Source organism: Balaenoptera borealis (genome assembly GCF_965194805.1).
Source record: "Balaenoptera borealis genome assembly, chromosome: 3".
NCBI lineage: Eukaryota > Metazoa > Chordata > Mammalia > Artiodactyla > Balaenopteridae > Balaenoptera > Balaenoptera borealis.
In genome coordinates, this window is record NC_138866.1 from 36,920,585 (window position 1) to 36,946,949 (window position 26,365).

At 38.1% G+C, this 26,365-nt stretch overlaps 1 protein-coding gene across 3 annotated transcripts in view; it reads left to right on the forward strand.

The window, feature by feature from the left end:
* Window positions 1–26,365, forward strand: part of ESR2 (estrogen receptor 2) — a 117,423-nt gene that overhangs the window by 53,602 nt on the left and 37,456 nt on the right. For all 3 annotated transcript variants that reach the window (XM_082386572.1, XM_082386574.1, XM_082386573.1), the window contains 3 exons: window positions 9,022–9,465; window positions 11,111–11,283; window positions 20,738–20,854. In XM_082386572.1, coding sequence (XP_082242698.1) covers window positions 9,113–9,465; window positions 11,111–11,283; window positions 20,738–20,854 — 643 coding nt within the window. In that variant the 5' untranslated portion in view covers window positions 9,022–9,112. The remainder of the gene's footprint in view (window positions 1–9,021; window positions 9,466–11,110; window positions 11,284–20,737; window positions 20,855–26,365) is intronic.

Sequence of the window (26,365 nt, forward strand, 5' to 3'; positions counted from 1 at the left end):
TGTTACATACTGTTTAAGTTGTGCTGTTAAAGTACTTTAAATGTCTTTTGATTAAATATTTGGCTACATAAGATATGCTCAGATCATTTAGCAAAAATAACGCACTAAAATCCAATCACCAAGGTACAATATTGAAAACATAAGCACAGTGAACAGGTGTATGTGTAGGTGGATTGAAATAGGAGAAGTGTTTTCAGGACAGATTGAGGGATAAAAGCCTCCTAATAATTCTGTCAGTTCTGGAGCTGACATCTAAAGGTCACTGATGACCTAATTACCAACTCCTGTATTCAACCACTTGCTCTAACTTCGATCATTTCCATGGTTCTGTAAATGTTTTCAAGCATCTGTATTTAAAACCCTTCCTTGATAGACAAAATGTGGTGTATACATACAATGGAATATTATTTAGCCTTAAAAAGGAAAGAAATTCCGATACATGCGACAACATGGGTAAGCCTTGAGGACATTATGCTAGATGAAATAAGCCAGTCACAAAAGAACAAACACTGTATGATTCTACTTATATGAGGTACTCAGTAGTCAAGTCTGTAGAGACAGAAGTAGAATGGTGGTTGCCAGGAGCTGGGGGAGGGAGGAACGGGGGAGCTGTTTTTAACAGGTATAGAATCTTAGTTTTGCAAGATGAAAAGAGTTCTGGAGATGGGTTGCACAACAGTGAAAATGTATTTAACACTACTGAACTGTACATGGTTAACATGGTAAACTTTATTATGTGTATTTTACTACAACTTTTTTAAAAAGTTTGGAAATTGCTAGTTAGCATTATATACTTTATCCTGCATATTTTCTATTAGGAATCAGGGATTGTATATATTGATTGGGAATCTAAGTAGTTGAAATATGGAATCCTGTCCTCATGATTAATAAATGCATTTTTTTTTTAAACTTCCTTGATCTTATATTCGTCTCCAGCTACCATTCTCTCTCCTGTCCCTTGTGGTCAACCAATGTTGACTGGAAGTGGTAGCACCTTTGTATTCATCCCTTGTTATTTTACCTGGTCTGCCTGCCTCATTTACTGGGCACAGTGGCTCCCTGAAGGCAGAGTGCATGTCTTGAAACTCCTTTAGATCCCCTGTCTCAGCTCAGTACCATGGCTACTGCAAGTGCTCCATCTTTGATTCATACTCTATACTGGATGAAATCATATATTTTCAACACATTTCTTCATATTCTTTTCTTACAACAAATATTTATTGCATTGTAGTGGAAGGTGAATAAAATACAGTGTGTGCCTTCAGGAGCTTAAAATCTAATTGTACTTACTTCTTATTCTCCCACCCCACCTTTACCATTTCCAAAAAGGATTTGGTGTAGTTCTCTTCTAATAAGGAGGGTTAAATTTCTATGTAAGTAACTATAGGGGTGCTAGAGTGAAAAAAGTGATAAGGCATAAAATGCCAACCGCTTCGCAATGCACTTTGCATATTTCTTATGAACATGGCAGGTTTTCTGTAGGAAAATATCAGGAGATTAGAGTGGAATGATGAGTTGGGACAACATAGTGGAATGTCTTGAATGTTAAAAGAGCATGACGTAAGAGGCTGGTGGGAAGCAGTGGGCTGCTCAGAGCTGGGTTTTTAAGAATGTTAATCTGGCTGCTCTGTGGCCCTGGAGAAAGAGCTAACTGGAGGCAAGGAGCAGTAAGGAGACTATTTAAGGTGTACAGATAAGAAGTAACAAGAGCTTGCTCCAAGGTTGACGAAAGACATAACCATGGGGAAAGGCACCATGGAGAGAAAAACCCAATGTGCCTTGGTGATGAAAGGTAGCTGGATGAAGGGGAGAAGTCAGAGGTAACTGTAATAGGCTTCATCATTAACACAAATAGGAAATGAGTGTTTTGGGGGAGGAAAATGATGAATTTTGCCTTGGATATTATATTAATTATCTAGTGCTCTGTAACAAATTGTCATAGACTTTAGCAGCTTAAAACAACAAACATTATCTCACACAGTTTCTGAGAGGAATCCAGAAGCAGCTTAGCTTAGATGTTGGCCAGGGCTACAGTCATCTGAAAACTCGGCTGGGGCTGGAGGATCTGCTTCCAAAATCTCTCTTTCACTGTAGTTCTTTGCTGGCTGCTGGCAGGAGGCCACCGTAGGGCTACTTGAGTGTCCTCACAATATGGCAGCTGGCTTTCCCCAGAGTGACTGATCCAAGAGAGCAAGCCAGGAAGAGGCTGCAATGCCTTTTTTTTTTTTTTTTAAACATCTTTATTGAAGTATAATTGCCTTACAATAGTGTGTTAGCTTCTGCTTTATAACAAAGTTAATCAGTTATACATATACAATATGTTCCCATATCTCTTCCCTCTTGCATCTCCCTCCCTCCCACCCTCCCCGTCCCACCCCTCTAGGTGGTCACAAAGCACCGAGCTGATCTCCCTGTGCTATGCGGCTGCTTCCCACTAGCTATCTATTTTACATTTGGTAGTGTATATATGTCCATGACACTCTCTTACCCTGTCACATCTCACCCCACCCCCTCCCCATATCCTCAAGTCCACTCTCTAGTAGGTCTGTGTCTTTATTCCCGTCTTGCCACTAGGTTCTTCATGGCCATTTTTTTTTTTTTCCTTAGATTCTGTATATATGTGTTAGCATACTGTATTTGTTTTTCTCTTTCTGACTTACTTCACTCTGTATGACAGACTGTAACTCCATCCACCTCATTACAAATACCTCCATTTCATTTCTTTTTATGGCTGAGTAATATTCCATTGTATATATGTGCCACATCTTCTTTATCCATTCGTCTGTCGATGGACATTTAGGTTGCTTCCATGTCCTGGCTATTGTAAATAGAGCTGCAATGAACATTGTGGTACATGACACTTTTTGACCTATGGTTTTCTCAGGGTATATGCCCAGTAGTGGGATTGCTGGGTCGTATGGTAGTTCTATTTGTAGTTTTTTAAGGAACCTCCATACTGTTCTCCATAGTGGCTGTATCAATTTACATTCCCACCAACAGTGCAAGAGTGTTCCCTTTCCTCCACACCCTCTCCAGCATTTATTGTTTCTAGATTTTTTGATGATGGCCATTCTGACCGGTGTGAGATGATATCTCATTGTAGTTTTGATTTGCATTTCTCTAATGATTAATGATGTTGAGCATTCTTTCATGTGTCTGTAGGCCATCTGTATATCTTCTTTGGAGAAATGTCTATTTAGGTCTTCTGCCCATTTTTGGATTGGGTTGTTCGTTTTTTTGTTATTGAGCTGCATGAGCTGCTTGTAAATCTTGGAGATTAATCCTTTGTCAGTTGCTTCATTTGCAAATATTTTCTCCCATTCTAAGGGTTGTCTTTTGGTCTTGTTTATGGTTTCCTTTGCTGTGCAAAAGCTTTTAAGTTTCATTAGGTCCCATTTGTTTATTTGTGTTCTTATTTCCATTTCTCTGGGAGCTGGGTCAAAAAGAATCTTGCTGTGATGTATGTCATAGAGTGTTCTGCCTATGTTTTCCTCTAAGAGTTTGATAGTGTCTGGCCTTACACTTAGGTCTTTAATCCATTTGGAGTTTATTTTTGTGCATGGTGTCAGGGAGTGTTCTAATTTCATACTTTTACATGTACCTGTCCAATTTTCCCAGCACCACTTATTGAAGAGGCTGTCTTTTCTCCACTGTATATGCTTGCCTCCTTTATCAAAGATAAGGTGACCATATGTGTGTGGGTTTATCTCTGGGCTTTCTATCCTGTTCCATTGATCTATATTTCTGTTTTTGTGCCAGTACCAAACTGTCTTGATTACTGAAGCTTTGTAGTATAGTCTGAAGTCAGGGAGCCTGATTCCCCCAGCTCCATTTTTCGTTCTCAAGATTGCTTTGGCTATTTGGGGTCTTTTGTGTTTCCATACAAATTGTGAAATTTTTTGTTCTAGTTCTGTGAAAAATGCCAGTGGTAGTTTGATAGGGATTGCATTGAATCTGTAGATTGCTTTGGGTAGTAGAGTCATTTTCACAATGTTGATTCTTCCAATCCAGGAACATGGTATATCTCTCCATCTATTTGTATCATCTTTAATTTCTTTCATCAGTGTCTTATAATTTTCTGCATACAGGTCTTTTGTCTCCTTAGGTAGGTTTATTCCTAGATCTCTTATTCTTTTTGTTGCAATGGTAAACGGGAGTGTTTTCTTAATTTCACTTTCAGATTTTTCGTCATTAGTGTATAGAAATGCAAGCGATTTCTGTGCATTAATTTTGTATCCTGCTACTTTACCAAATTCATTGATTAGCTCTAGGAGTTTTCTGGTAGCCTCTTTAGGATTCTCTATGTATAGTATCATGTCATCTGCAAATAGTGACAGCTTTACTTCTTCTTTTCCGATTTGGATTCCTTTTATTTCTTTGTCTTCTCTGATTGCTGTGGCTAACACTTCCAAAACTATGTTGAATAATAGTGGTGAGAGTGGGCAACCTTGTCTTGTTCCTGATCTTAGTGGAAATGGTTTCAGTTTTTCACCATTGAGGACAATGTTGGCTGTGGGTTTGTCATATATGGCCTTTATTATGTTGAGGAAAGTTCCCTCTATGCCTACTTTCTGCAGGGCTTTTATCATAAATGGGTGTTGAATTTTGTCGAAAGCTTTCTCTGCATCTATTGAGATGATCATATGGTTTTTCTCCTTCAATTTGTTAATATGGTGTATCACATTGATTGATTTGCGTATATTGAAGAATCCTTGCATTCCTGGGATAAACCCCACTTGATCATGGTGTATGATCCTTTTAATGTGCTGTTGGATTCTGTTTGCGAGTATTTTGTTGAGGATTTTTGCATCTATGTTCATCAGTGATATTGGCCTGTAGTTTTCTTTCTTTGTGACATCTTTGTCTGGTTTTGGTATCAGGGTGATGGTGGCCTCGTAGAATGAGTTTGGAAGTGTTCCTCCCTCTGCAATATTTTGGAAGAGTTTGAGAAGGATGGGTGTTAGCTCTTCTCTAAATGTTTGATAGAATTCGCCTGTGAAGCCATCTGGTCCTGGGCTTTTGTTTGTTGGAAGGTTTTTAATCACAGTTTCAATTTCAGTGCTTGTGATTGGTCTGTTCATATTTTCTATTTCTTCCTGGTTCAGTCTCGGCAGTTTGTGCATTTCTAAGAATCTGTCCATTTCTTCCAGGTTGTCCATTTTATTGGCATAGAGTTGCTTGTAGTAATCTCTCATGATCTTTTGTATTTCTGCAGTGTCAGTGGTTATTTCTCCTTTTTCATTTCTAATTCTATTGATCTGAGTCTTCTCCCTTTTTCTCTTGATGAGTCTGGCTAATGGTTTATCAATTTTGTTTATCTTCTCAAAGAACCAGCTTTTAGTTTCATTGATTTTTGCTATTGTTTCCTTCATTTCTTTTTCATTTATTTCTGACCTGATCTTTATAATTTCTTTCCTTCTGCTGGCTTTGGGGTTTTTTTGTTCTTCTTTCTCTAATTGCTTTAGGTGCAAGGTTAGGTTGTTTATTCGAGATGTTTCCTGTTTCTTGAGGTAGGCTTGTATTGCTATAAACTTCCCTCTTAGCACTGCTTTTGCTGCGTCCCATAGGTTTTGGGTCGTCGTATCTCCATTGTCATTTATTTCTAGGTATTTTTTGATTTCCCCTTTGATTTCTTCAGTAATCACTTCATTATTAAGTAATGTATTGTGTAGCCTCCATTTGTTTGTTGCAATGCCTTTTATAACCTAGTCATGGAAGTACATGCCATCCCTCTGCCATAATTTATTCATTAGAAGGGAGTCACTATATCTAGCCCATATTCAAGGGAGAGGTTAGGCACCACCTTTTGAAGGGAGGAGTATTGAAGAATTTATGGACATTTTAAAAAACCATCATAGATATATTGTGTTTTGAGGACAAATGGAATGAGCATTCAAAGGAAAATGTCATTCAAAGGAGAAAGGAATTGGGAGCTTTAGAGAGCCAAGTCGCTTACATATGGAAGTAGGTGACAGCTGGAGCAGAAAATATTGAAGATGGAGAACTTCTCCAGGCTAGATTCTTAATGATCTCTCTCAACCAGTCTCATTATTAATGGTCATTGTTCCCTTCCCCAAATTATATTATTCCATATATTTTAACTTTTTAAAAAAAGGTTTCCATTTTTAATTTCTTATTTTGATATTTTTCCTTCAAAGCTTCTTATCAGGAAAAATTTCAAAGTTACAGAAAAGTTGGAAGACTAATATAATGTCCGTATGTTTACCATCTAGATTCAGTAATTGCTGACAATTTGACTTATTTGCTCTACCTATGTATGTATGTATCTACCTATCTGTCTATCCATCTGAATATTTTTCTGAACTATTTGTTAAGTGGCATTCTTTGGTAAAGAAGGGTTTTCCCTCTACGTTGGGATAAACTACGGGTTCTCTTAAAAAGGCAGAGTGCAGGTTTAATTCTTTACCCCTAATTACTAATTTTCAGAGTGAGGAACTGATACAGTGGTAGCAGATGATTCTCTTTTTCTTTTCCTCTTTTTTTGAACATCACTATGGACTCATAGTCCAAAGGGTAAAAAGCATATGTAATTTTGCTATTTATTGCCAAATACCCATGGAAGTTGTGCCATTTTGCACTCTCACCAGCAATGTAGGAGCAAGTCCATGTTTTTTCCATAACCTTTCCAAGAGAGTCTGTTGTCAAACATTTGAATTTTTGGCACACATAAGTGAGAAATGGTATCTTGGTGCAGTTTAATTTGTATCTCTTTATTGAACAAAGTTGAACATATTTTTATGTGTTTAAAGAGCCATTTGCCTTCCTTTTCCTGTGTTCTGTTTGTGTTTTTTGCCTATTTTTCTAGTGAATATTTGGGGGTTTTTTTCCATCTTAATTTAAGAGTTCTCGCTATATACCAGAGAAATTAGCCCTTTGTTTCTAATATAAGTTGGGAGTATTTTTTTTCCAATTTGTCATTACTCTTTTGACTTATGGTATTTTTACGATATGCAGATATTTACTTTCATGAGTTTATGTACTTTTATGTACATTTTTAAATTGCATCTGGATTTTGAGCCATAGTTAAGAAGATTGTCCCCACACCCATGTTATAATGGAATTTATCTACATTTGCTTCTAGTACCTGTGCAGCCCCTGTTCCTCCCCCATTCCTGTCTTACCCCTTCTCCTCTCCTCCTCCCTCTCCTTCCTCTTTCCAGTTCTCTCAACATTCAGGTCTTTAACATTTGGAGTTTATTCTGGCATACATTCTTTTTCCAATGATAATTCTGTTGTCCAATGTTTTCCTAGTGATTTGAGATACCACCTTTATCCTATGACAAATTTCCAAAAACTTTTGACTTTTTAAAAATATTTATTTATTTATTATTTTTGGCTCTGTCAGGTCTTAGCTGCGGCACGTGGGATCTTTCATTGTGGTGCATGGGCTTCTCTCTAGTTGTGGTGAGTGGGCTCCAGAGCGCACGGTCTCAGTAGTTGTGGCACATGGGCTCTCTAGTTGTGGCCTGTGGGCTTCAGAGCACGTGAGCTCAGTAGTTGTGGCACATGGGCTTAGTTGCCCTGCAGCATGTGGGATCTTACTTCCCCGACTAGGGATTGAACCTGCGTTCCCTGCATTGGAAGGCAGATTCTTAACCACTGGACCACCAGGGAAGTCCCTTGAGTTTTTGAATTTGCTGTTTTGGGATTTTCCATTCTATTGCATAGCAGTCTGGGTCCAATCAGGAGATAGAAACTACACAGTAGGTTCAACAGGGGAAGTCTAATATAAGAATTACTGAGTATGATGAGAGATTAAGTATAAGATATAAGAAACTCTACATGGAGCTGAGGTAGAGTACCCAAAGACGGGCAAACTTGGGGGATCCAGACCTCCTTGGAAAAAAATGGTTTGGCCACTAATTAGCAGAAATATTAACTGGTGTAGCTGGACAAAAGTGGTCTGGAGTTACAGGTGGTGAGCGGGCGATCAGCAGCTGGTGGTGTGGGCGTGCCCTGGGAGTCCAGGTGCCCGTGGGGGCAGAAGACCTTCAGAGTGTGCATGTGCTGGTGATGAAACTTGCACAAGGAACAACTTCTGTGTAACTCCTCAGGCCATAGTCTGAACAGGTGATTGCAGAAAGGTTCTCGCCATGCCAGGGCTACAAGTTTGTAGTGGGACCTCGTTCTGGACTTATGGCTGGCACAGGCGCCACTGGATGTTCTCACATCCACACTGCCAGCCTCTGCCCCTGCCAGAAATCACTGCGGCCTCTTCCTCCTGCAGTGACCCTGCAGCGTCCCTGCAGCGCCTCAACTGCGAAAGCTTAGCACTGGGCTCAGTTTAAATGCTTAAGGAATTCCATTGCCATAGAACATATACTGAAGAGTGTATTAGGTGAAAGGCAATAAATTGATCATTGATACAGGTGCATTGGCCTGTCTATTCCTTTTTCATTATTGGCTATTCATAGTGTGTTTGAAGATCTGTTATTGCTAGTCCTGCTCGTTGATCTGTGCTTTCAGGGTTTTCCTGGTTATTTTTCTGTAAGAATTTAAAAATGAACTTATCTAGTTCAAAAAAAAAAAAAAAGAAAAAGAAAACTGGTTGGCATGGCATTTTGATTTAATGCTGTGTTTTTAATTTTTTTTATTTTTAATTTTAATTTATTTATTTTTTGCCGTGCCATGTGGCTTGTGGGATCTCAGTTCCTAGGGATTGAACCCAGGCCACAGCAGTGAATGTCCAGAATTCTAACCACTGGGCCACCATGGAACTCCCTGTGTTTTTTAAGTTTTAAAAGCACTTTATATTAAATTCTCATGGTAAAAAAATTATCATGGTTAACAACAAAAGCATTATGGAAGTGAATGAAGTAGAAAATGAGTTCCATGCCTTACATTCCTACCCCTCTGAGGTTAATATTTTTGTGCATATTTTTCAGGATGTATTTCTAGGCCCATACATGCGTGTGTGTGTGTTTAATAAAAATATGTCAACCTTTTTAATAGTATGCTTGTATCTGTAACTTAGAAATGTCTTTTTTTTTTTCTTCACAGCCATACCTGTCTATGATTCTTTGAGAACATTATAATGTCCCTTTGTGCCTCTTCTCACAAGGAGTTTTCCTAGCTGTTACCTATTCAAGACATGGATATCAAAAACTCACCATCTAGCCTTAACTCTCCTGTCTCCTACAACTGCAGTCAATCCATCCTACCCCTGGAGCCAGGCCCCATATATATACCTTCCTCCTATGTAGAGAGCCACCATGAATATTCAGCCATGACATTCTATAGCCCTGCCGTGATGAATTACAGTATTCCCAATAACTCGGAAGGTGGGCCTGGTCGACCCACCACAAGCCCAAATGTATTGTGGCCAACTCCTGGGCACCTCTCTCCTTTAGCCATCCATTGCCAGTCGTCACTTCTGTATGCAGAACCTCAAAAGAGTCCTTGGTGTGAAACGAGATCATTCGAACACACCTTACCTGGGAACAGGTAAATCCAGTCTTCATTCTGAATTGTAGTTCATGGCCATTATTCAGATTGCTTTATGATTTAGTGGAAAGAAAGATATGTGTTATACAAGGTCTTCATTATTACATAGATCAAATAGAGCACCTAAAACATCTGATATTCTGAATTCTAGAATTCTGAATTCTAGAATATCTAATCTGATATTCTAGTTCTTACTACAAAGTTGAGCTTACAGATCTGTGTTTTGGGGGAGAATTCACTATCATGACTACTGTTTTTAGAAAATAAAGAATTTAACTTAAATCACTTTCTTCTTGATGAAGTGATTTGGGTTTGAAAAAGAAATTTTTACTTTACTTTCAAGTTAGATCCTTCTTATCTTGCAGTGAAATCACAATTTAGTGTTCATGACAAATTGTGTCCAAGATAGAAGTAACTGTCGATATTACAACTTAATGAAATACTAGACAGGTGAAGCCGGAAAAGACAGACAAACATTGGTACAAGCTTTTAAACAATGAACTAAAATAATAACATTTTATAAAGATTGATGGGAAACTATTTAAATGTGGACTTTATTTGACCTTTCTTAAACTCTAAGTGCAAGGTAATATAATGGGTTATTTCCATTCAATTTGTAATTTTTTTTTTTTTTGGCTGCTCTGCGCGGCTTGTGGGATCTTAGTTCCCTGACGAGGGATCAAACCCAGATCTTTTTAATGATAATTATGGCTACGGAGAGCAGAGGTAGTATAGGGAGAAGCATGAAGGGGAGATAAATTTCCAAAACAACCGAAGTACTAAGTTACAGCATATTTGGTATTGAAATGTATTACTTTCAAATATCGTAAAACTTTGAGAAAGCCGTATTACACAGTAATTTTATTTTTCTTCTTTAAAAAAAACTTCTTTTTTGTTGGTAAAAGAGAATATGAAAATTGTAGATAACTTTTTAAAAATAATGTTTTCTCATTCAGTGTTTAAAGGAAGAAATATTTTGTTTCTGAGCACAAGTTCTAATCAGAGTTCTGCTAATATTTGGGTAAATTAAACCATAGTATAATTACCTTAATTTATAAATAATCGTACTTCTACTATTTCCTTTCTGAAAGAAACATGCCGTAGCAAAATTAGGAACTAACCATGTGTTTTTAGTGCCTGTTGGGGCTCCCTTGTGGGCTGTCCCTTCCTCTGTGGAAGCCCTGGCCCTCCCTCTACCCAGCATTGAACACATTCCTCCAAAGCCTTCTCAAAGGACAGGCACATGTTCACGCTCTCTCCTTCTCTTCTCTCTTCTTCCTCTCTCCCCTTTTCTTCTCCGCACCATTTCCACCCAGACTGGATCTGGTCACTTATTACACTCAAAGTTGTACACCCTGATGGCTACAGCTGGCCATCCATGGTTACTGGTGCTCGTCAGCACTGCATGGGTGGGCATAAACTTGCTTAACCACTTTCGGGCATCAGTCATCCCAACAGGGTGACTCTTCATAGAGCTGATATCAGTAACAAAGGTTTTGCTTGATCAGATTTCTTGGAATATATTTATCACGAACCCTTGAGGGCAAAGAGATAAATTAGGCAATGTTCATGCTGTTCGTTTTTCTAGAAAGGCCCTGTTTTACCTTTAATGCTCTTTTACAATGAATGTTTTCTTTGCCCCTAGAGAGACATTGAAAAGGAAGGCTAGTGGAAGCAGTTGTGCCAGCCCTGTTACTAGTCCAAGTTCAAAGAGGGATGCCCACTTCTGTGCGGTCTGCAGCGATTATGCATCGGGATATCACTATGGAGTCTGGTCGTGTGAAGGATGTAAGGCCTTTTTTAAAAGAAGCATTCAAGGTACAAGGGTATTGTTAGCTGCTTCTTTAGTTTTCCACTTTTGCTTTTAAACAAGTTTTCAGATGACCTGGCAGAAATTTCACCTTTGGCCTGCTTTGTACACAGAGTACTTGATGAGCAGTTCAGAGGATCATGTGTGTTTGTGGGTGGGGCGGATTGTTTCAAGTGTAGAGTACTTTGTCTTTCATTGCAGATCTCTACCCCAGAACCCAAATGGGTCTCACCCCATCATCACCCATCGCCGTCTTCTTGGGAGAAGACGTCTACCTACAACCCTTGTGAAGATAAAGCTTGCAAAAAAATGTGTGCTCATTAGGAACTGCAAAGATTGTTTCTTCCTTTGTCTTATGTTTAATATCTGGCATAAGTAACAGTCATGATGGTGGGCTGGCTCCTGAGGAAGAGAGAATAAACATGTTTTACGGAAATGATCAGAAGTCAGTAGTTCAACTCCAGTGGTCTTTGAGAATCTATCTAGAGGCATGTCTTGCCCTGAACTAGTGGAACCTCCTTCACAATCCCGTTTCCTGGTCTGGGTTTAGACTATTTCCCTACCCTTCTCCAAATTTCTGCTGGGCTAGGTTTTTGTTTGTTTGTTTGTTTTAGTGGCCTTTTTAATCAATTTCAAACTGTGCACACCTGGTTTCAAGGCCAGTCAGCCCCTTACCACACATGTCCTTGCTGGCCCTAATTTGCTGAAGGAGCTTTCCTGCTTACTTGTGCTCTTGGCTGTCTCTCTGCCCCTTCACCCCTCCCTCGGCAGCCCTACTCCCAGGCAGTGTCCCATGTTCCCATCTCAGAGCTCCCTTCCCTTTTCTGCCAAGGCCTCAGTGCCTTGTTCTTATCCGGTTAAGGAAAGCAACCTTAAAGCAATTTATAGTGTGCAAGTGGCAAACGGCAATTTACTGAGTTAATTCACCCAATGATAATTCTAGATTAAGAGAGCATTTTACCTCGAGCAGAGAAGCTGATGTAATCCAGAGGGAGGTGAGGGGTAGAATGTTGGTAGATAAGGAATCACCTTCCTCTGAGTCCTCTGAAATTCACCCTTCATAGATGACCACCTGTTTATCCTGGACCCTCCACTTAGCCACTCTCTGTGGCTTTACTTCCCAGCCTGTTTGCTCATCTGTGAAATGGAGATACTCACAGAGTTGTTCTAAAATGGAAATGAGGTTGCTTATGTGAAAATATTTGGTCAGTTATAAACAACCTGCAAATTCAAGTTATTCTAGTTTTTCTTTTAACTCTTCTGTTTTCAGTTCAGATATCACGTCTTTTCTTTCTTCCTTGTATTTCTCTTCTAATCCTAATCTCATTTAAACCCTCCTCCTCCAAAATCTTCATAGTTAGGTGGATGAAGGCCCTCTGCCATTTCCAAACTTTTCTTACAGAAAGGAAAAACAGCACAGATAAAGGAAGCTGATGTCATCAAATATTATCAAAACATAAATCACGGTTGCTTATTTTTGCTTTTACATACACAGAGCTTTTCATTCTATGTTTAACATATTCAGTGCTTAAAATTTTTTGTTTATGATCATTGTACTAGTAGATTATAAGGCCAGGTCCAGTTTCCTGCGGTATATGATAAGAGCAATTCAGATTTTCTGAAATTCAGAACCAAACTCTTGATATGATGACAATTCTCTATCTTGTTGAGGTTCTAGAATTTTATCTCCTAAGGAAATTTTGACCCCAAACAACTAACTACATCCTTAAAAAAGAGAATTCTTCTTATTTGCTGTTTGGGAAAAATCTCTGCATGGAATATCTTTCATGATACTTCATGAACCCTGAGACTGTAGCTGAAAACAATAAAAAGTAAGTTTCGTATGCTTTCCCCATTCTTTCCTACTGCATCAGCAGAGGAACTGCTGGGAAAGGGAAAAGGAATGTCATATCCTAATAGTGCAAATGGGAAAGAGTTAGTGCTCTTACAATTGCTTCATGCCTAAATGATTATTTCTTTGGACTCTTCATATTTTTGGTGCCCTCTAGTATAAATGCATTGCAATAACTGAAAGTGGCTACTCAATTTTTTTGGTATGTTGAATGAAATAAGAATCAAATATATTTTCACAAATTGTCAATTTTGTCCACATTGTTTTATTGAATAAATCCATTTTCATTGGTTTTTTTTTTTGAATATAGGAGCTTAAGTTTTTGTTTGAGATATAATTTACATACAGTAAAATTCCCCTATTTTATTTTTACAGTTTTATAAATTTTGAAAATACATGTAGTCATGTAACCACCACCATAATTAAGATATGGAGCATTACTATAACCCCAAAATATTCCTTCATGCCCATTGCAGCCAATTTCACCCCAACCTCCCAGGCTCTGGTGACTCTTTTTTTTAAACCACTTTATTGAGATAATATATCACACAATTCTCCCATTTAAAGTACACAATTCAATGGTTTTTAGTATATTCACAGACTTGTGCAACCAACAGCTCTAGTGACTCTTGATCTATTTTCTGTTCCTATAGTTTTGCCTTTTCTAGAATGTCATATAATTGAATCATAAAGTATGTAACCATTTATGTATGGTTTCTTTCACTTATCATGATGCTTTTAAGATTTATCTGTGTTGCTGGATGCATTAGTAGTTCATTCCTTTTTGTTACTAATATTCCAGTAGGTGTACCCCATTTTGTTTATTTGTTCATTTGAGTTGTTTCTAGTTTTGTGCTATTTTAAGTAAAACTGCTGTGAACATTTATGCATATCTCTCAGTGTAGACATCTTTTTGTTTCTTTTGGGTAAATATCTATGAGTAAAATGGCTGGGTGTATGATAAGCTAATGTATGTTTAGCTTTATAAGAAACTAACAAACTGTTTTCCAAAGTGGTCGAACCATTTTGTATTCTCAACAGCAGTGTATGAGAGTTCCAGTTGCTCCATGTCCTTATCAAAACTTGATATTGTCAGTCTTTTAAAGTTTAGCCATTCCATTTATATTGGTATGTAGTTCTATCTCACTGTGGTTTTATTTTGCATTTTCTGATTACTGACGACTTTGAGCATCTTTTCTTGTGTTCATCAATTTTTTTCTATGTATATGATATATATTAAGTTCTATATATACTATTGTTTAGTCTGACTGTTCTGTTGATCTATCTCTTCATTCTTCTATAAGTACCACATTATTTTAAGTATTATAGTTTTATAGTGAATTTTAATACATGCCAGTATAAATTCCTCCTATTTAAAAAATGTCTTGGCTATTTTCTCATGTTTATTTGTCCACAGGAACATTAAAATAATTTTATTAAGTGGCCTCCCATCCTTAATGTTAAGAAAAGTGGATATTTTATTAAACCTAAGAATTATTTTGGAAGGAAGCTCTGTAATAGTCTTCACATCAAGAAACACGTTGACTCCATCTATTTAGGTCTTTTACATCTCTTATAACATTTTGTTATTTTTTTGATATGTATTTGGCCCATTTCTTCATGTTATTTCCATAAATTTCATCCTTCTGGTTATTTATTTTATATCCACATATAATAGTAATGTTACTTCTATATTCTACTATGCACTTTCATTTTGGTATTTATAATAACCTTTTATCATTGTCATTTGAAAGTTAAAATCCATCTGACTGCTGTTCATGAATCTTCAACTCTTTGTTTCTTAAGACATTATGGGCTAAGCTTTAAATGGGAAGCTGTAGCAGCCCATAGGTTGTGTGAAATATTCTTGCCTTCAAGGCATATATTCCATTACTTGGGACTTATTTGGTCTTGAACTCAAGAAGGGTATCCTGAGGGAAGAAACCACAAGGTAGATGCTTGCTATTGAAGTATAAGAGTGCCAGGGAGGGTATGGGTAATAATTGCTCTGTTTTTTTTCTTTTTCTTTTTCTTTTTTAAGAGCTACATTATTTTATTTTTTAAAAAATGTGTTTATTTATTGGCTGCATTGGGTCTTTGTTGCTGTGTGTGGGCTTTCTCTAGTTGTGACGAGTGGGGGCTGCTCTTTGTTGTGGTGCACGAGCTTCTCATTGCTGTGGCTTCTCTCTGTTGTGGATCACGGGGCTCTAGGCACGTGGGCTTCAGCAGTTGTGGCACGCGGGCTCAGTAGTTGTGGTGCACAGGCTTAGTTGCTCCACGGCATGTGAAATCTTCCCGGACTAGGGCTCGAACCTGTGTTCCCTGCATTGGCAGGCGGATTCTTAACCGCTGCGCCACTAAGGAAGTCCCTAATTGCTCTGTTTTTAAAATAAGAAAACCGGGAGGCTGAGCTGATATTAAACTCAGGTCTTCTGATTTCAAGTCCAGTGCTGTCTCTTCCCTTCATGCAGTTGGATATGAATGATAATACATATTCAGACAGACTCAATAATTTTGCAGAGAACAAAGATAAACTTTTATGTTTTGTATTATAAAAAGTATATTTTCCTATAAAGTTTTATATCTTAACTAAAAGAATTAGGTTCATAGTTTGCCTTTAATTTTGCTTTGAACTTTTCTCTTAGTTCTGTTAGTGTGGAGTAGCAGACTGTTGCATGGAACACGAAAGCCATTTTAATACATGGGGCGTTTGGTGCAGTTCAAAGAGGACTTTTTTCTTTTTGCCAGAAATGAAGTGAATTACCATGACCTTCTTGCATAAGACATTTTCTAGGCTATTTTATTGAGCGTGTTCATATTATTGTGCTTTCTGATCCTTTTTTAAAAGTAAAATGATCTTTTACAGTAAACTCTGAGAGAAAAATAAAAGCCAACCTCTACTTGTCCCTTAAATGCTTATTGTTATGAACCTCATTATAAAACCAATAAGGATGACATCATGCATAGTTCTTAGAGGTTTTAGAAGATACTTAAAAGATTGCTCCTGCTATGGAAAGTACTGTGGGATTACATTTATCTTCTAAGTATAAAGCATTCTATTCTAAAGTACAATAGAAAGTTTCTGATTAGAAATATATTTTGGCTTTTAAAATTTATTTTTGAATATTATAAGTGAGGATAAAATCAATAACAAGATAATTATCTGTTCCTTTAAATTTTTATTATAGCACACCTTATATTACCACCTATTTTTTTTTTAAACAGCAACAACATTTAATTCTTTTTTTTTTTTTAATTTTTATTTATTTATTTATTTATGGCTGTGTTGGGTCTTCATTTCTGTGCGAGGGCTTTCTCTAGCTGCAGCAAGTGGGGGCCACTCTTCATCACGGTGCACGGGCCTCTCATTATCGCAGCCTCTCTTGTTGCAGAGCACAGGCTCCAGACGCGCAGGCTCAGTAATTGTGGCTCACGGGCCTAGTTGCTCCGCGGCATGTGGGATCTTCCCAGACCAGGGCTCGAACCCGTATCCCCTGCATTGGCAGGCAGATTCTCAACCACTGCGCCACCAGGGAAGCCCCTACCATCTATTCTTGAGTGTGTATGGAACCTGTAAATATGATGACAGAGTCGCTCCCTTGGTTAGGTTACATTTTATGGCAAATGGTGTTGGGATAGTCTCTTGTGATTATGCTGTGATTATATAAGACTCCATCATAGCAGACTGGGGAGAGACTGGAAGTCAGAGAGATGGTGCTCCTCCTGGCCTGGAAGAAAGCAAACATCACGTTGTGAACTGCTTCAGGGCAAGGAACTGCAGGTGCCTCTAGGAGCTGAGAGCAGTGTCCAGCCTATAACTAGCAAGAAAATGGGAATCTCGGTCCTACAACTGCAAGGAATTGATTCTGTCAACAACTTAAATGAGCTTGAAAGAGGACCCTGAGCTTCAGATGAGACCACAGCCCAGTCAATACGTTGGTTGCAGCCTTGTTGGGACCCTGAGTAGAGTAAGCTGTGTCTGCACTCTTTATTTGCAGAAACTATGAGATGATAAATTTGTTTGATTTTAAGCTTTTAAGTTTGTAGAAATTTATTATATGGCATGTAAAACTAAAACAATAACTTTAAGGAGATTATTGAACTGAGCTTAAGTGTTTTCATTTGTAAAATGGGGATTATAGCTCTTTATAAGGGAAGTTATAGGACTAAATGAAATGCTGATGAAAGTTACCTGGAAATCAGTAGGAGATCAGGAATGTTGGTGTGTCAGGCTAGGAAGAAATTTATCTATGAGAGCATTTATCTAAAGAGCATTTTTAAAATGAGTCTCCAACTTACAGAAAATGTGCATACAGAATATAAAGAACCTTTTTTCCTGAAATCATGAGTTGCCAACATTATGCCCCGTCACCTCTGAACACTTAACATGTATTCCGGTAAAGCCACAAGGGTCAAATTGGGAAATTAGCATTGATACATTATTACCATCTAATGTTTAGACTTGTTCCAGTTTTCCCAGTTGTCCTAACAGTGCCCTCTACAAAAGTCACTGGATCCTTTTGTATCCAGTTAAAAGGATCCAGCAAAAGGATCCAGTTTAGAATCACACTTTGCATTTAGTTGTTATGTCTTTAGCCTTTCTCTCTCTGTCCAGAACAGTTCCTCAGTTGTTCCTTGGTTTTCATGATCTTGACAATTTGGAATCTTATAGGGCAGTTATTTTGCAGAATACTCCTCACTGTGGGTTTGTGTGATGGTCCCTCATCATTAGATTCAGCTTACACATTATTGGCAGGAATATCACAGAAATGATGCTATATTCTTCTGACTGGCTCCTTTCATGTAGTGCCTGATTTCAATTTGTCCCAATACTAGTGATGTACACTTTGAATATTTGGTTAAGTTGATGTCTGTGAGGCTGGTGATGTCCCTGCTCCCATGCTTTCTCAGGGGATAGAGTTAGGGAATATATTTATTCCAGTATATATAATTATTTATTTGGGTGTCCAAATTATCCCAGATTTGGCCAGTAGTGTTCCCTTAAACTGCCTTCTGTATCTTTTTTGACATGTGCCCCTAACTCTTTAGACACTTCTTTACTTCCTGACACAACAAGATGTTTCAGGCTTATCTTGTACTTTCCCTACCCCAGTGGGATAAGCTGGAATAAACTGTTTCTCCAAGGTTCCCAGTTTCCTATGAGTGGAGAATGATATTCATAAACCAAGATCTGGGTGTTAGTTTACTCATTGCTGTTGGGATATCTCTGCTTCCAGTCTCTCTCAGAGGATAGAGTATTTACTCTAGTATATATATATATATTATATATAATATATATACACACACACATACCCATATATAAAAGATATATAATGTATAAAATATATAAAATTTCATATTTATATTCAGTTTAGAAAAGAATTATAGAGCAACCTCCTGTGTGACTAGTGCTCAGGCCATGAAATAGGTTATCTCCAGAATCCCTCTGGGTGGTCCTTTCAGTTACAACACCTTCTCCCCCTACAGAGGTAAGACAGTTCTAACTTCTGCCTTCCTTGCCATGTTTTTACCGCCTACGCATGTAACCCTAAACAATATAGTTTTTTCTATTTTTGAACTTTATATAAATGGAATCCTCTCCTTTATGTTCTTTTGTGACTTGTTTTGTGACTTGCTCGTTTAATTTATCATTGAGATTTATCCATTTTCCACATTGAAATTATGGGCCATTATAGGTTTTATCATAAGAAGTTCAGGCCCTATTGAAAGACTCAATTAAGAAATAAAGGCACCATAATACCCTGTTCACTTCCACTTTTTATATATTTTATTATAATTTCTGTTCCTTAAATCTCTCAGGTCTCTGTATTTATCTTCATCCTCCCTATCATTACCAATCCAGGCAGGCAGGCAACCTCCTTTCTGGTTTGCACAGCAACAGTTTGTTCTTGCTTAGTCTCCTGGCCTTCATCAGTTTTGCTGCCTCTAATCTATTTTCCATACAGCATCTGAAGTAATGCTTTTGTTGTTTTTATTTTTGTTTTTCTTTGGCTGCGTTGGGTCTTCATTGCTGCACATGGGCTTTCTTTAGTTGTGGCGAGCAGGGGCTGCTCTTCGTTGCAGTGCACGGGTTTCTCATTGCGGCTGCTTCTCTTGTTGCAGAGCACGGGCTCTAGGTGCATGGGCTTCAGTAGTTGCGGTGCGTGGACTCAGTAGTTGTGGCGCGTGGGCTTAGTTGCTCTGCAGCATGTGGGATCTTCCCAGACTAGGGCTCGAACCCGTGTCCCCTGCATTGGCAGGCAGATTCTTAACCACTGCTCCACCAGGGAAGTCCCAGTGCTGCTTTTTTTTTGTTGTTGTTTTGTTATAGCTACTTCATTTATTTATTTATTTATTTTTGGCTGTGTTGGGTCTTCGTTTCTGTGCTTGGGCCTTCTCTAGTTGCGGCGAGCAGGGGCCACTCTTCATCGCAGTGCGCGGGCCTCTCACTATCGCGGCCTCTCTTGTTGCGGAGCACAGGCTCCAGACGCGCAGGCTCAGTAGTTGTGGCTCACGGGCCCAGTTGCTCCGCGGCATGTGGGATCCTCCCAGACCAGGGCTCGAACCCACGTCCCCTGCGTTGGCAGGCAGACTCTCAACCACTGCGCCACCAGGGAAGCCCCCAGTGCTGCTTTTTGAAATGGAAATTTTCTTGTTTCTTCTTTACATAAAAGAAGTACCATTGTCTTAGTCAGATATTGCTATACAACTCTATTTAGGCTGTAGATTACTACAGTGAGCATTATTTTTTTAGTTATGGGTCTATGAGTTGTTTAGGGTGGCTCTACTTCATAAGGCTTGGCTCTGGGCTTTGGGTTGAGTCCTGGTCTGCACCACACGTCTCCACGTTCTCCTTGGACTAGTGGCTACCCTAGGCATTTTCTTCTCATGGGCACTCAAGAGGCCAAGCCAAACTTTTGGAGTATCACATCTACTTCCATACCATTGGCAAGTCCCACGGCCAAGCCCGATGTGAGTTGGTGAGGAGGTGCACTCTGCCTGCTGTAGTACACTGTAACGTCACAGGCTGAGGGAGGGAGTGAAGAATTAAGAAAAATAATTTAACCCACCATAACCATTATCAAATGGCAGTTCTTTCTGTCCTTGTTTTGTTTGATGATTTCTATATTCTCTTATTGACCAGTTTAGTTCTCTTATTTAGCTGTGAATTTCTATTAGAATGTCATGTTAAATACCACAGAGGAATGTATGTAAAAGAATACAGGCAGTTGAATTTGGTGACCTGATACAAGTGTTACTCTCAAGGAGTCCTGTGACTTGGAGCAAATCAATTTCAGGTGACTGTCTCACTTTCCATGTCTAGAGGAGACTATTTCTAAATATATCTCTTGAGAATTCTAAGAACCTGCAGAGAATAACCTATTCAAAAAGGGTAGGATATTGAAATATTCTTAGGTTTCCTTTACTCACGAACAAGGCACTGATGAGGCTGAACTTGGTTTTTATACCTGTACCTGTGGTTAAGAAGATGTCTCCTATCTCTCAGCTGGGTAACGTTAGTTGTGTTGTTGACCAGAAAGAGATTTAGCCAAAATATTATAACAATAAACTTACTTTTTTTGTTTGTTTGTTTTTTTGCTCTGCTGTAGGACATAATGATTATATTTGTCCAGCTACAAATCAGTGTACAATAGATAAGAACCGGCGTAAAAGCTGCCAGGCCTGCCGACTTCGGAAGTGCTATGAAGTCGGAATGGTGAAGTGTGGTGAGTGTTCCCTTCCCCTTCTGTGATATGTGGGACATGCTGAGAGCCATGTCAAACTGGGGACAGTTTGAGGACCTGGAGACATGTAGCCTGGATGAGAGGAGATTTAGAACGTGGTAATTACCTTCAGGTGTGTGTGTGCTGTCCCATTGCAGGGGTGTTGACTTATTCTCTAAAGCAGCAGAGGACAGAGCTGGGGTGAACAGGAGCAAGTTGTAAGGGGCAGATTTTGGCCCAATGTAGGGAAGAACTTTCTACAGTTCAAGTGGTCTGACCACAGAATAGGCTGCTGCATGAATTAGAGAACTCTAGCCACTGAGGTGCTCAAATGGGCTGGATGACCATTTGCCTGAGGCCTTGAAAAGTCTAAGGATGAAGTTCAGGTAAATGTTCACGGTTAAAGCTCTGACAAGAAAGTCGTCTATCTTGTGGGCTACTTGGGATGACTCGTGCCTATCCCTCCATTAACTTTCTAGAAGTGGAAAAAATATGCATAGGAGTCAGAAACATGATAGACCTATGGAAAGCACATAGGGTATGGATTTTGTTCTAAGACAGTATGTGTGCATATATATGTGAACACACACGTATACATACATGAAAAAACAAAGAGAAATGAGAACATTAGTATAACAACTAATGACGATGCTTACACTCCACTCTCTCCACCTGGCTAACTTGATTCACTTGTTGTACATACTTGCTTGTTTATATACAGTCATATCAGCTCTGCCTGTACTTTTCTTATTCTTCTGCCAGCCAGTATTTTAGCAGTGGTTTGTTGTAATTTCTAACTCTTTGAAAAATTTAAAAAAAAAATCCTCTCTCTTTTCTCCCTGACAGTCTCTTAGTAGCTCTGCCCCTTGAACATTCTCTGTTCCCTCCCATAGTTCAGAATTACAGCAGAAGTTCTCTTAATTTAACCACAGTTCTCTGGCTTCCTAAAATCACTTGTGTTCTCCATTTCCTCTGTAAAATATCCTGCCAATGCCCATGACCTCCCAGTGGGTATTGGTTACTTTCATAAACGCCACTTCAGTTATATCCTTATCAGTAACCAATGGGCTTCTTCCCAACCTGTTTCTACTCATTGTAATTGTTAAATCAGTTAATTTAATTAAACTTTATGCAAGCATATGAAATATGAGTAGGAAAAGGTAGTTGTTCCTGTGAAAGCTTTGAATAAAACTGTAAAGGACTAATAGCTATTGGGTTAGGTATGGGTGAGATTGGGGCAAAACCATTATACACCTATAAAGAGTCTGCATTCAGATTGCTTTAGGAGTGCCTAAGTTCTTGCTCTGTTTTAAAGAAGCTGAAACTGAAAATCCAGAGACAAGGTAACTTGTGATTAAATTGGCAGAGGTGCTTAAAGAGAAATCCTTGGCCCTCTGACCAAAGACTGCAAATAAATATGTCATGTTTTAAGTAAAACAATATTTTAAATTGTATACTTTAAAGAAAAAAAGATTTCCAATTTAGCCTTAGGTTAGAAACGCTTTGAATGTACTAGAGTCTGTTAGTGGCTGTGGTTCTCCTGGTTTGGGACCAGGGCAGTAGCACATACACTCCAGCTGTAGGGGGCAGTGTATGCGGTGAGAAGAACAGGAGGACTGGACCCCCCACCCCCCATAGATGGAATCTCATTTTTTTGTCTCATTACTTCTTGCTAACGGTGACTATGCTTAAACGACCTAACCTTTCTGGCCCTCGGTTTCCTTATCTCTGAAACAGAGGTATCTGCTTCATTGAGTTTTGTGAGGAATAAAGACCTAACACAGTGCCTGGCGTTAAATTTTGCTTTTCCTTCCTTTCTCCCTTGTTGAAAGGCTCATATAAGTTAGGAGTTTCGATACAATGCAGTTTCAGAAAGCAGAGTTCGGAGATGTTCCTGAATTTTTCCTGGAACAGGTCATTGAATTTGACCAAAAAGTCACTGTATAGGGCTAAGAAAAAATATTTCATTATCTTAGATTACAGAAGGAATGAGATAGATTGACATGCAAACAGATGGATATTTTGGCCCTTTACTGACCACGGGAAAAGACGATTAGGAGTGAATTTTCTTAACTGTGCCTCCCTCCTTTCCCAGCCCTCTTCTTGTCTGCCCTCCTGAGAAAACCCTTGATCTAGATTCTTCCTTCTATCCAGTCTTAGAGGATTAGGCATTCTCCCTGCATTCTGGATCCTCCTGCGTAATTCCACTTCCCCGTTTTATTCAGAAATCCTGTCCCTTTTGTCATCACCTTTTTCTTCTGCATTTCCAATCCTTTCTGCTGAGATATTAATATGGTTGTTTAAATGGTAGGAGGGGTACCCACCCAGACTAGCTTCAGGGACAAGGCTTCATTATAAGAATACAGTGAAATGCAAATAGGCAGGAAACCGATCTGAATAACTGTATACCTGATCTAGATCCCTGTGTTGGGACAATCGGTCAGCATCTTTCGGATGCCATCTCTTTATTCACCTGCTGTATAGACACTTGAAAGTGATTTGATAGGGAGGTGATATAAAATTGTTGTTAAAAGCACCAGCTCTGGATTCAGACCACTGATTGGTTTTAGATCCTGCTTCTGCTATTTTCTAGCTTTTCTACCTTGGGCAAGTTACTTGAGCTCTATTGTACCTGGATCCTCCCCTGTATGTTGGAGATAGTAATAGCACCTTTTCTCTAGGGTGGTTGTCAGGATGGGATAATCTATGTACAAAAATACACAATGTCTGGCATACAGAAGCTTCCAGTAGATATTAGCTGTCATGATCATCATTTACCATTGTTGTTGTCATCACCTTTTCGCTGGGGCACTTTCTAATATGGAGCACTCCTATTTGGTATTTTCTCATTAAGCTCACTCAGAGGCACACTGAGTGACTGCTTGGATTACGGTGTCAAAGCCATAACACTAGGAATGTCCTTGGTAGAAAAATGTGAGTTCTTTGTCAATGACTTTATTTTTTGACTTTCTCAATTTCATTTTATTCCAGTGTATAGAATACAACTTGATTTACCAGTTAAAACTAGGAACTCTATCAATAGATTCTAGGGGCTTTATTTTATTGATCCTAACTTAGAACAGGGTCTAGTACATAGAACTTTGTTGGGGAAATCTGGTCAAATAAATTTGAATGTGTGGAATCAAAACCTTTTACTTTGTATGGAAATCTGTTTTGTAAACTCCTTATCCTCATATACGCCACAAAAGAGAAATGTGTGATCAGAAAGATACTTTCTTAACCATACATTTTGTCCCATTTTACCCTGGAGGTATAATCGACCTTTAATAATATAATTATAATATTATATATAATGTAAATAATAATAGCACTTTATCTGATTACTAATAAAATGAATTATATTTTAGGCTTTTAATTCTTTTCGTGAAAATTTTGATTCAGTTATCCCTAGATGAATAGAGCCCTTTCTTCTACTGCAATTAGCCAAGGATAAGGGAAATTCAGATAAATTTTCTTGGAAGCAAATGATTTAAATTTGCTCATACTTCCTAATTAATATTTCTTTGTATAAATGTGGACAGTTGAATTTTGTGAACAAACACAATGGTGGGAGTATAGAAACTAGACATTCTGATTTTAACTTTTAGATTTTTTTTTTTAGGGAAGATTCATATAAATGTTGTGCCCATGCTAACAACATCTTGACTTATGTCTTTTTTAATTCCATCTTACATTTTTGTCTTTAACCAATGAATATTTAGAAATATTTTTGTGCTCATAGGACTTTGGAAGTTATATTTTTGTTACTGATTTCTATTTTTATTGTGGTCAGAGAATATGATCTATATGATATCAGTTTTAGTTAAAGTTTTATTAATGACTTGTTATGTGATAATTTTTGCAAATTCCATGAGTTTTTATAGCTCAAGCTTCTTAATTGTGCAGTTCATATGTTCTATATTCTTTTTCCCCATCTATTTTGTTAGTTGCTGAGAGAGATACATTAAAACATCCCATTATATTGATAATAGTGTATTTGTCAATTTCTCTTTTTCTTTCAATCACTTTTTGGTGTTTTGTTTGTAGGCTGTGTTTTCTTGTTGTTGTTTTGATGTATATGAGCTTAGAATTATTTACCTTCCTTTTATAATCTACTTATAAGACCTTAATAATGATTTTTGCCTTAAAGTTTATTTTGTCTGATATTGATAGTAACTCCAATTTATTTGGTTAATTTTTGCCTGTTGTATCTTTTTCTACCCCTTTACTTTCAGTTTTTCTGCATGTTAGATGTATTCCTTATAACCAGTTTATGTCTAGATTAAAAAATGTGTCTGATCTCAGAGTTGCTCTTAATTGATTAATTTAGTCTGTTTATGTTTATTGTGATCGTTAGTATTTGGGTTCATTTCTATCATCTTATTTTGTGCTTTAAAAAAAAATTTATCACATATTTTCTACTTTTTTTCCTTTTTGGAGTTGATCATATTTTCCTGGTTTCTTTTTTCTCTTCTGCCAGTTTGGAAATCATACATTCTGTTTTAATTCTTTTAGTGACACTATTTCTATTTTTAACATGCATTCCTGATTAATTTTAGAATCAAGCCACTCTCTCTAATAGATATCTCTCTTCCTAAACAAAAAATTTTCGAATGCTCTAGTCAAAATTATTCCTCTCTCATCTACATGTTATTGTCTGGTATTTTGGTTCTACCTTGTTTCTGTACCTCGAAAAATTATTATTATTTTATTCAGTGTTTTTCAGATTTACTCACATATTTACCAGTTTATTTTATTACCACTGCTTCTTCACTTTCTTTGCTTCCTTCAGGTTCATTTTTCTCCATCCTAAAGAACACAGTATTTATTTCAAAGGGGCTGTGAGTGATATATGTTCCCAATCTTTTTAAACTGAAAATGCCATTAATTTATCCTCACTCTTGAATGATAGGTTAGCTGGGAATATATTTCTGAATTGAAAGCTTCTTTCTTTTTTTTTTAAAATTTATTTATTTTAAGTAATTTATTTTTGGCTAGTTGGGTCTTTGTTGCTGCACGTGGGCTTTCTCTAGTTGTGGCAAGCGGGGGCTACTCTTCGTTGTGGTGCACGGGCTTCTCATTGTGGTGGCTTCTCTTGTTGTGGAGCACGGGCTCTAGGCACATGGGCTTCAGTAGTTGTGGCTCACGGGCTCAGTAGTTGTGGCTCAGAGGCATCAGTAGTTGTGGCTCATGGGCTCTAGAGCACAGGCCCAGTAGTTGTGGCGCATGGGCTTAGTTGCTCTGCGGCATGTGGGATCTTCCTGGACTAGGGCTTGAACCTGTGTCCCCTGCAGTGGCAGGTGGATTCTTAACCACTGAGCCACCAGGGAAGCCCGAAAACTTCTTTCTTAAAGACATTATCCCATTGTGTTCTGCTATATAAACTTACAGTAACTGAAACGTTTTGGTACCAGCACAGGAATAGAAAAATAGATCTATGAAAAAGAGTAGAAAATCTGGAAGAAGATACTTTTATACACAAATATTTATTAAATGACAAGGCATTTTATAAAA